The sequence below is a fragment of the Thamnophis elegans genome, chromosome Z, assembly GCF_009769535.1.
Source record: "Thamnophis elegans isolate rThaEle1 chromosome Z, rThaEle1.pri, whole genome shotgun sequence".
Taxonomy (NCBI): Eukaryota; Metazoa; Chordata; class Lepidosauria; order Squamata; family Colubridae; genus Thamnophis; species Thamnophis elegans.
This window is the reverse complement of record NC_045558.1, coordinates 91,047,816-91,059,665: the sequence shown is the minus strand read 5'-3', so window position 1 is coordinate 91,059,665 and position 11,850 is coordinate 91,047,816. Positions and strand designations below refer to the sequence as shown.

Genomic DNA, 11,850 nt, shown 5'->3' with positions numbered 1-11,850 from the left:
TGATTGTAAATTGAGGACTACCTGTATCATTGAGGGCAAAGGTCCTGAACGTATACATGCAATTACAGAGGTCTCGGCAAACACAATGGGGTTTTAATACATTAAAATTCTTAATTGACAAAGTACTTGCCATCTATCTCACATATAACTTATGTGACCCATGACCTACAACATCTATCACTCCTTCATATTACTGCCCACCACATCATTTGGAATGCTGTGTGTGTGTGAGTGTGTATGTATGTATGTATATATATATGATGAAGTGAAATGTATCTATGCAAACAGATCTTTTAATAAAAGTTGTTAGCTAGAAAAGATGCTACCATATTCTCTGTAAAGTTCTGTGAAAGAAAGCAACACCAGTAGAAATAAAGGAATGGGTGTTAATCTTGAAAAGACACTGAAGGAATAAGGAAGAGCAATTGCTAGGCACATTTATAAAAGGAAGCGAAAAATATTGATATATGTGCTTGTGAGGAGGTGAGGTCTATAGTAAACTGTAATACATTTGTAAAACAATAGGAGGGGAATGGCTGCCCTGCTATTCATCATTCTTACCACTGGATGGCAGCAAAGACTACAGAGGAAAATTAAGTAAAAAGGACTAGGGAAGGGAAAATGGAAGGAAAGGAAGCTTGTTGAGACAAACTAGGCTCCTGGTGATGTCATGCATACTGTTTTCTTGGCAGAGTTATAGGAATGCTTTGGTTGCTCTGGAATACTTTTTGGTTTCCTTGTTTAGCTTCCAGACTTGATATTTTCTTGCAGGCTCCCACTGAAGTACTAACGAGGGGAGATTATCAGCAACATCTAACAGCCAACAAACTCTTCAACATTTTTCTCTAGGTTAAATGTTCTAAGTGGTGGGGGAGGCAGGTGGAGGCAAGAAAACATCATATACAGATTTCTATACTATTATGCATGTGTGTGTGTGTGTGTGTATGCACAAGAGTTTGGATCTAGGAGTAATTCTTCTCCATTCCGCCAGCCTCTACATGAAGATTAAGAAATTCTTGTCCCTCTGCAGTTCTTGGATGCCAACACAATTTATCTGCTGAATGCCCAAACTTCTCTACATCCTGAGAAGGTATTTGGAGGTATTTTGATGTTCGGGCATGTCCATGCTTCAGTGTATTTGTTTTGCGGATTGGCCTCAATCCATAGCTATTTTTGTTCCTCACAGGGAGAGATGTTCACAGGTATATTAAGAAAAAATCAGAGTAGTGTAAATGACCATGAGTTCAAAGTCTTGCCCATTTGTTACAAGCAACGTAAGAACAGGCCTAGATTCTGTAGATATAGCTACCATATCACCTCTTTTGACCCCTCCCTGTGGGCACACTCAATAACTAAAATTATCTATTAGCGTAACATTTGAAAGGTGCCATTTTGGGAAGAGCTGTAGTAAAATGTTTCTGGTTTAGAAATGCTCACTGATTTCTCATTAAATCTTTGGAAGCCACCTGAAAAGTGAATAAATGACAGCAAAATTCAGTAAATAGCATATTTGATTAATTTTGAAAGTATTGATAAGAATACAAAAAATGGGGGAGTATGCTATTTATACGAAGTTATTTTATTTTGCATCTATTTTATTTATCATGCTTAAGAACTACCCACCTCTTTCGCAGAGGTACTTATGGTGGACAATAAAATATAAAAAAGCATAGAAACAGCATATAAAATTTAAAAGAGGCAAAGAATATTGTAAATTAATTAAAAGACAGGAGAGCTTTTAGGGTGCTACTCAACCTCATGGCTTCATGCTCTTCTCTGTGTCCCAAGCAAGGCCACAAAGCCATGTTTTTATGCCTTTCCAAAAGGCTGTGTTTTTACAAAAGAAAAATGGCACTCCTTGTATAAATTGCTAAACACCAACCTACTTTAGGCTGAATGAACTTTATTCACTTTAAAATGAATTTTATTTTGTTGGTGGGCATATAAAGGGAATTTAGCTATTATTTTATCATATTGTATGGAACTGGTCTTCATGTTAAGAAATGGTTTATGTTCGGGCATAGCATGGTATGCTAAACTGTTATGCAGAATTGGATGGCAGCAAAGCAACCAATGAAGTTAATTTGTGTTGTCAACTTGTGTTTTTCGTGGTATTTCAACCCAGATCTGCTAGCATGAATGTTAGTTAAACAAATATTTTGCTAATCCAGTTCTAGGACTTAGCTTTTGGTGAATACAGCCTGTCTGGTGTTTTCTATTATGCAAGGGGAAAGGTTGCCCTGCCAAATGCTTTGCAACTAGCAATATTTGAACAATTCCTTTTTACTTGGTATCACAAGAGGTGTAATACAATTTTTGGTCACGCAGTGGCACTATTTGCAGACTAAACAACATAGTATTCTTTGGCATTTCTAAAACTAAACAGATTTACCATGGCATAAGCTGTTTTCTTGTGTGTTGCTGCTATTTTACTCATAAAGGTTAACAACATGATCAGTTAGCACTCAGATAGCTAACATTTCATGTCAAACTAGAGAGGAAGAACAATTTTCTTCTTTGACTAGAAACCTGAAAAAGCTAGATATTATTCATGTATTGCATATATAACTGACAGGTACAAAACAGTGTTACGTTTTAACATAACTATGCATAAAGTAGATTTATTAAAATCAAAAGGTTAAATTACTATTAATGTAAACCCTGGTGATTTCAATACCTTTATTAAAAGCATGGCTAAATAGGGTTTCAGGCCCTACTTGTTTGCATATTCATAAACATTAACACATGCAACCAATTGTGTCTTTGTCAACAAATAATGATTTAAATAACCATGCCTTAGTATAGCTTTTTTTAGAATTTAAATATCTCACTATTCAGCCTCTCAACTTCTCACTAGTTCTCATTTTTGTGTACAAAAATAGGTTTCAGCGGGGGAGGGAGAGTTCCAAAATTAAATGAGATGCAAGACAAAGATCTAGCGTATCATTTGAAAAAAGGGGCAAGTGGCTGTAAGGTATTTTTCTTTGGTCCTATTGGACACAAGGATCCTGAAATGGAGTCCAGGTATCAGATTACCTGCTGACAAGTTTTTGGTCCTTGGCACATCAAGATCTTTACCCTACTTAATTGTTTTCCTGGGTTATTTTGATTAAATAGGAAGTCAGTATGCTATAAAACATATTCAAGCATAAATCATACTTTCAAATATGCCACTGGGAATATAGATTGCAGAGGCATTTTTATAAAAGAAAAATAGTGGGTGGCTGCAGCCTAGAGCTGTATTTGATCTCTGGTATAACTGAGATTTTGTGTTGGCCGCACTTCCCCTGCCATGGCAACCATCTTACAAGGATGTTTTTAATATTCCAGATGTGTCCACTGGCCAAAATGTTTTGGAGAACCAGCTCTGGACTATGTAGCCAGAGCTGGGATGGAGTTGAAGAAGGCAGAGGAAAAAAATGCTAAAGAAATGCTAAAATGGCCTACTTTAGACCTGAAGCCTCAATCATTATTGTGGCTGAAATTAATATTCAGTGTAAACTTGACTACTTAGGAACATTTAATGTTTCAAAAGCAAGATTCAGCTATAATGCACACTGTGCAGTTTTGTTCAAGAAAAAAAATACATTTCCCCCACATTTTCATCATGTACTTTACACTATATTGTGACCTTCATTTTATGGTGTATCTTTTTGACCTGAAAATATTTATTTATTTTTGTTTAGAACTGACCAGTGCCACAAATCTCAAAGGAATGCCCTCCCTGCACCTTTAACATTGTTGGAACCTTGTTAAGATTTTTGAGACCACTAAAATTTTTTGAGACCACTCAAACATTTCTATAAGGACAGGTCCCTTCGGTTTTGAGCAAGAAAACAACAGTCCTGCATTCATTCGTGAAATGACCGAGGCAATGGCTGCAGCATCCTTTTACTGTGATTACAGTATTTAAAAATAGTAATATTCGATGACCAAGTACATAGAACTGTAAGTGCATGAGTTACTGCATGTGGTAATTGTGTTAACCTTCACAAATTATGCTACAGCCCTGGCCTCTTCGTGACTTAGTATGTTGTGTAGAGTGAAGCATATCCTGTGTATTTCTAAACATTGTGGTTATAAACCATGGTTTATAGATTAACATGCTGCACACACACAATCATATTATATTTAATTAAAGATTTAAAGCTAGCTATTGTTTAACATGATCTGCAAGGTTAATCATTCTTGCCATTTTCAGGAGAACTCTGAGTTCTAATCCTTCTTGGACATAGAGCTTGGGCAGGTCACTTAGCACTTCCCTTAAACCTAGTTAAGAAAACTTCAGGGGCTAGTCCAAACAGTTGCTGGTGTCAACTAAACAACTCAAAGGCAACAATAGCCCCCGCCCCAGTTTTCTTGGCAAGGTTTTTGCTTATTCCCCCACCCCCACCTTTTAAATCAGTACATGGTACAAGGCTTAAAAGTGGGCAGCCAAGGTTGGATGCTTAGAAGAGGAAGAAGTAGCCCAGTGACAGTGGTCTTTGTCCCAGTGGCCATAGCCTCCTCGCTTTGAAGATTTTTTTTCTTTGTGACATCAGCTGTTTTTGAACTAAAGTTTTGGAATGATGTTGAAGAGATCCAGCATTCTGAATAGCTCTTAGCAGTTGGTCCAGGGCTGAGCCCAGGCTAGTTAGCTGAGGACTGACTGGTTTGACAGCAATTACATCCTCTGTCTTTGTGAGATTGAGGTGAGATATACTCTAGATATACTCTTCGGAACGCTGCTACAGTCCAATTTTATTAACATTGGGTTTTTTAAATTGTGTTGGAAGAAATGTCCTTCTGGGTTCAGCTCCAAGTGGGGAAAAAGACACTGGAAACATGGAGGCTGCTTAGAAAGACAGTTTAATGGTGGACAGGATCACATGGCTTGAGCTCCTGAACAGAAAAGAGGGATCACATGCTTTCAGATGTTGGGTGAAGAAGAAAAAAAGCGAGATGCTGAAAGTTCCTGGCTTTATGCCCTCTCTGGCCTTTGAACTTAATCTTGTATTCGGTTTGGTTGTCAGACTCCGATGAGGCCATGCAGGGGCAAGTCTTTAGGTTGTGCTTTGAGTCCGAGTTTGGTTGAGCATTGCTTTTTCCCAGGTGCCCTGTGGTGAGTTTCTGCAGAAGGCTAATCCTATCTTTGTTATGTAGAGTAGACTAGCACAGGACCCCCTAATGGCCCATTGATAAAGGTAGGGGGCTATTAAGAGTGAGTCTGTTTCTTGCTTAAAAAAACATGTTTCCCCATTTCTGATCCAGGGAAATATAATATTCTGCCTTTTCAATATTTCCCAGGATATTTCATTTTTCTAGGAGAGGGCTGGGTGCTAACTTCCTACAATTAATATATACTTCTTATTCTTAGAGGAGCGCAAAAATCCTGGACATCCTTCTATCCCTTAAACCATTTTTCTCCACAACAACTTTGTGAAGCAAGTTGGGCTGAGACTGGGCCAAAGGCCATTCAGAGGGCTTCTGTGGCTGTGGGGGAGTGACCTAGAAGCCTGAGACTCTCCCATGCTGGCCCCCATGCAGGCAACAGTGGTTGCCATTTTTAAAAAAAGCATAAAAATCTTGAACATATTTTTCTATCTGGGATAATTATTTGGTATTGAACTTTCCATTGTTGATTTTAATTAAAATGAATTATTTAACTCTCCAGGGATCTTCCCCAAAGCTTTATGGTGGAAGGATGAAATGGCAATAGTTCTCTGAGGGTTAAACCTCCAAGGAAGAACTAGGGGGATTTTTAGAGCTTGTCAAGGCACTCCATTTTGTTATGAATTTGAGAATTCTGCTCCTGAAAATAGTTGCTCAGGTGACAGTTATTTATTCTTTGCATAAGTTCTGGGTCACAGTGTAATTTGTCTGCAAAGATTGAAGTAGAAGTCCCTCCATTATTGCTTAGAAATTATGAGCAGAAGAAAATACCACGATGTAGTGGATGCACAACATTCAGGACAACAGCCCCGGGGTTCAATTCACTCTGGCTTGATAAAGGACACGCGATGCGGTGTGCAAAAGGAGCCCTGGTTTGGTTTGCTGGTTGAAGCATTAGAGTTTACAGAGAATCCTTTCAGTGGAGAAAAAAAAATGCTCCCATAGAAGGAACCGGCTGCCTCTAGGCCACCAATCCGGCGTTTCGCTCTGCATCCGCGCAGAGGCGCGCACCGACAGTGTTCGGTGGCGGGCGGGAGGCGGGGGGCCAGAGGGCGCAATCCGGGAGCCTCGGTGCCATTTTGCCGCGCTGTGTCGGTGTCCGCCGGGGGTCGCCCTGCTTTGCAGGCACGCTGCGGCTACGGTGAGATGAGGAGTGAGAGGCGGAGGCGGAGGCGGAGCTAGGCGGGTTTAGCGAGCGCCGTCTGGTCGGAGCGCGGTGAATCAGCCGGCAAAGCAGCTGAGGCGGTGCCGAGGGAGGCTGCTCTCCAGCCGGTCGGGGCTGCGGCACCGTTCTCGGGCGGGAGCGGCTGGCCAGTCCAGGGGGCGGCATTGGGGTCGGCGCTCGGGCCGGCAGACAGGCAGGCGCCCTCCGTGTGCCTCTGCAGCACCGGACGAACGTCTGCATGCATCTCCTCGTTTGACTCGGCGGAGCCCGGTAGGGGAAGCTGGACGGTCTCGCATCCGCCCCTCTGCCGCCTCCCCGCAGCCCCCAGAGCCGAGCCGGTCCTGCAGGACCCTGGACAGAAACCACGGTGCCCGGTGGGCGCGCAGTGCGGTGGGTACCAGAGACACCGCGGCACGAAGGGGAACGGAGGAGGAGGAGGAGGACAGGCGCCATCGCGTCCTTTGAGGAGGGGGAGGCGGGGGGAATGCAGCAACATTGCGGCGGGAGGGAGGACGTGCGGGAGCCCAGCGATATCTCTCTCTCGCGCGCGCGCCCGGAAAAAAAAAGCAAAGCTTGGATGGAGAAGAAAGGCGATTTGATGAAAGAGAAATATTTATCCTCTTAAAGGTACTACTGTTTCTGGCTGTTTGATAGGCAGGCAGGAGTGGGGGGAAATATGCATGGTGGGCGTTTAATTAAAAACATGCAAGACTGATCTTTCTCTCCCTCTGTCTTTACATGCATATGGACTGAAAGAGACCTTTTATTTCAGAGAGATGGAGAAGCATCCGACATCTTCCATGATAAATCAATTATTCCGCAAGGTGCTAGTAGATTCTTTGTTTTGCTGCAGCCAACTAATATGGCTCCCTCTCTTCAAAGCATCTCTGACACATTTTATACACCCATATACACTTGCTAGCATAATATGGGAGCAAGGGTATTTCCGTAGCCTTCCTCTCTAAAGATACCAGCTTTTTCCTTCAGCTTTCATGGCGTAGTAGTATGTAGGCCATTTATAGAAAAGGAAATCAGCAAGTCTTTGGTGTGTGTGTGTGTGTGTGTGTGTGTGTGTGTGTGTGAACATCAGAGATACATTCCTACAAGGCTTTGGGCTTGAAATTCAAGGTCCCATTTTGCAGAGCAGTCTTTGCATGTGTCCAAATCAGGTATGTTCCCCCCTCCCCCAGAATAGTTTAATTTGGAAGGGAGAAATGGAGAAAAGTAATAATAAACATAATAATGCTCTTAGTAATGAATATAACTGAATGGGGTTAGTATTACTAAAAAGTAGGGGGCTGTATATCTGGGAGAAAACAATCCCAGCCTGGGCTTATTTGAATTGTTTTTGCCTTTGGCAGGTAACTTCTGAATCCAAGCTATTTGACGGAAAAGAGATCCAGCAGGGTTGAAGCAGAGACCCCTTTGCCCTGGTGGTGACAGCACCCAGCTCTGTCCACCTTGCTCTGCTCCCCGCTGCCTGTACACCATGGGCACTGTCTTGAGCCTTTCACCCAGTTACAGGAAAGCCAACCTCTCTGAGGATGGTTCAACCACAGTGGGGCATTATACTGCAGTCCAGAACAGTAAGAATGCCAAGGATAAGAGCCTGAAGCGCCACTCTATCATTTCAGTGCTCCCTTGGAAACGCATCGCAGCTGTATCTGCCAAAAAGAAAAACTCAAAGAAGGTGCAGCCCAACAGCAGTTATCAGAACAACATTACACACCTCAACAATGAGAACCTAAAAAAATCTCTCTCGTGTGCCAATCTCTCCACCTTTGCCCAGAACCAGGGCAGTCAGCCTACAGCTCCAAATCACCAGATTTCCAGCTCCAAGGGCCCCGTTTCTTCGGTCAAGAAAACACCCCATCCCAGCTGCAACTCATCTGGCACCCCCAAAAGGGTCCTTGTCCAAGCCTCAACCAGTGAGCTGCTAAGATGCTTGGGGGCATTCCTTTGTAGACGCTGCTACAGGCTGAAGCACCTTTCCCCCACCGACCCAGTATTGTGGCTTAGAAGTGTGGACCGATCTCTCCTCCTGCAAGGTTGGCAAGACCAAGGCTTCATAACTCCAGCCAATGTGGTCTTTTTGTACATGCTTTGCCGGGATGTCATTTCATCTGAAGTAGCCACGGACCATGATCTTCAGGCTGTCTTACTTACCTGCCTCTATCTCTCCTATTCTTACATGGGTAATGAGATCTCCTACCCTCTCAAACCCTTTCTAGTAGAGAGCTGTAAAGAGGCATTTTGGGATCGTTGCCTCTCCATCATCAACCTCATGAGTCCCAAAATGTTGCAAATCAATGCTGACCCTCACTATTTCACTCAGGTCTTTGCTGACCTGAAGAATGAGAGCAGCCAAGAAGAGAAGAACAGGCTGCTCATTGGCCTGGATCGGTGAGCTAAAATTTCCCATCATTCACCCTTTTATTTAATCTTGTTTTTATGTTAAGTTTCTTTTCCATATAAGCCAGGGCACATAGATGAGACTGGACAGGCCTGAAAGAAATCAGCCACCTACCGCTGGTCTGTACCATTATTATCTTGGCTTCTATCAATCAAAACTGACAAGAAATGAAGTGGGTTTGCCTGTTTGGTTTTCAGTTTTGCTGCATGTGATGGATATGTCTTCTTTTTCAGATTGTAAACCAGGAGAGGGCAAAATAGAGTGGAGAAGCAAGTACCACGATACAGGATCATGGCATCCTTTCACCTTTTGTTTGTCCTAAACACTTCGCGAATTGGGGTGAATTAGCTTGCAGGATTTACTTCTTCACAGTGGAAGGCAGTGGAGGAACATATTTACAATTCTTAAGAAGATAAAAGACCAAATCTAGTAGATGTTCTAGCACCTGGTATTCTAGAAAAGGGATCCAAGAATGGATTTTTAAAAATAGTAATTTGTATTACTTTGTATACCAGTTTCAACAAGATGACATCACCTCAGTACTGGCCTGCAAAAGGGACTCTTACTCCACGACAGTGTGATTATATTGAGAAACAGAAGTGGGTAAGGAAAAGTCAGAAAATATACAAGAGACACAGCTCATTTTGTGTATGATATCGCCACCTGCATCCATTTCATTGGAGGCCTTTTCATCTAGGCTCCATAGGTTTTCTCTAAATATCAGTATCAAAAGGTGAAGATGAGACTTGACAATCTTTTCTTGCTAAGGTAGATATAAGCCACAATATGAGTTTGGAGGTGAGATTTCAAAATAATCCCAGGCAATAGGTACTAGCTAGCATTGATTTGTGACAAGTGATATATGTTAATATTTGACTGGTCAAAAATGGTTAATTCTTTTTTTGGGGGGGGGTGATGTTTGCATAATATAACTTTGCTGTTCCAAACAGGCTGATTTTCAGTCCCTTGAGATTTTTCTGAGCATCTGCAATAAAGTTCCCCAATTCAGTTATTGAAAAATGCTAGGTTATGTTACTAAATGTAGGAAATGGTGCTGAATTTCAGTGTAGAAATGCTTTACTTTTAAGGGGTTCCTTGCAGCCCCAGCCAGAACAGTACAGTTCATGTGCATTTAGCCAACCAAAATTCTTCATACTTTATGAAAAATAGCAACAGCCACAATAAGGAGACCACAATAAGGAGATTAAACGATAATAAAAGGTTTCCCTTCTATTATAGTGCTGAGGACTGTTGAGTGTATAAATTGTAATCTAAACCTGCAGCAGATACAAAATATTCAGATATTTTGTATATTTTGTAGAGTAATATTGCAGAAGGGCCACAAATCTGTTCCCACGCTTGGAGACATTCTCTTCCACCTTGTAGACTTACAATTATATGTGAACATCTAAGAATTTAAATATTTTTCCCCATAGTGAACATCTAAAATATTTGATTAATGTTAAATTTTGATGCTTAGATATTTATTTTGTTTAGTTTTCTAGTTCCTAAACAATATGTAAAGGTTAAAATACTCTAATCTTCAGGGATAGTCAAAAGTATATAAAAAGAAAGGATAGTGGGGAGACTGAATTTCCCTAGGTTACTAATAATACATATTAAATGTCAATAGTCCAGATCTAGGGTTCTGTGGAAGATGTGAACTTTTTGAATGGAGGTAATCTCCTTCATTGTTTTAAGCTCTCACAAGCTGGACAGTTAAATAGTATAAAGGCAATAATACTCTGGGGTAAAGAAGGCTGTGGATAAAAGGATAAGTTAGAAATATTCTAGAAAGTTCTTCTAATACTACTGCTGAGGATGCTGGCATTCCAGCAGAAAGGCAGAGGGAGAACTATATTGTGTCTTTAAATAGGGTAGCTTGCAATTAACTTAGAAAACAGCAAAGCACTATTAAAAATACAGAGGAACATTAAAAGCTGTGAAATCTGAAAAGGCCAAAGCTAAGAGGCTTCAGTAGACTGGAATCAAATGCATATGTTGTGATGATTAAGCAGCTGCTGGGTTTGTTCAGCAGGTCTTGCCACTGCCTCAAAAGCTAGGCCAAAATCTGAGCCATTAAGCAGTGAGATACTGTTAAGCTTGCTGCTGAGTTTGTAAAGGAAATCTGAGCCTTAGCATCAAAGAGGAAGGGAGGGCTCCTCTCCTTCTTCCATGTAAACCATTTGCTTCTCTGTAATGGGTGGCATCTATCATCATATCAGTCTCCCTTGGAGACCCCTGTTTTTCATTCAGCATTATGGCTGAGCTCTGGAATACTTTACAGTAGTGGCTCAGACAAAATTTGGGAATGTATTTGAAGACATCCCCTGGTTGTTCAAAATAAATCTTTTTGCCCTTCCTCCCCTTCTTAATAAAAACTATATAATAAAGGCAAATCACAGTTGTACGCATATGGATATGAAAGCTTAAAGCTGCAATCCTTTGCATGTTTACATGGAAATAAGGTGCATTCAAGGAATCAGACTTATTTCTGAGTAGGTGTGCTTTAGATTGCACTGCATGGAAAGCAAATGTGACTTGGTGGTATAATTGATGTGCAAAACTATCTTGGCTTGAACCTATATATTTACTGTTGTACAGTGGGGGGAAAAGGTCAACTGACATACTTGATAAAAAGAGCAATGAGTGAGACTTTAATATGTTGCTGTATAAAATGAATCATTTTAGAACAAAATCTATGCTTATGGCGAGAGGAAAAAGAAAAACCTAATCCTTTTCTGTCATTCCATTATTGCTTTACAATAATACTGTGCATGCCAAAAGCAGCATTGTGACTTTTGACAGCAGGCAAAACTTTAGAAGAGTTGATTGTAAAAAGAAAAAAAAAATAGAAACACAATAACTCACCATGCACAAATTTCAAGCAGATCTACTGCTTTCATCCATACTTTCATTTTTTGAAATCAATGTATTTCATCTCAAGACTTCTAGGTATTTTCTGATATTAACTGTACACAGTTCTTAATGTTTAGCTCTGTTCTAAACTATTTTTCTCAAAGGAAAAAAAAACACAAGAAAATAGTGTGCCATTTTTTTTTTCACTTGAACGTATTTTTTTTTAACATTTTTGAAATGGGAGAAAAGAAAACAGGAACTG

General features: G+C 40.9%; 1 protein-coding gene across 1 annotated transcript; it reads left to right on the top strand.

The window, feature by feature from the left end:
- Positions 1-6,416: 6,416 nt before the first annotated feature.
- CDK5R1 (cyclin dependent kinase 5 regulatory subunit 1) lies at positions 6,417-11,602 on the top strand. The gene is made up of 2 exons (XM_032234784.1): positions 6,417-6,706; positions 7,678-11,602. The coding sequence occupies exon 2, from the start codon at positions 7,806-7,808 to the stop codon at positions 8,721-8,723; it is 918 nt and encodes a 305-aa protein (XP_032090675.1). The 5' UTR covers positions 6,417-6,706; positions 7,678-7,805; the 3' UTR covers positions 8,724-11,602.
- The last annotated feature ends 248 nt before the right edge of the window (positions 11,603-11,850 follow it).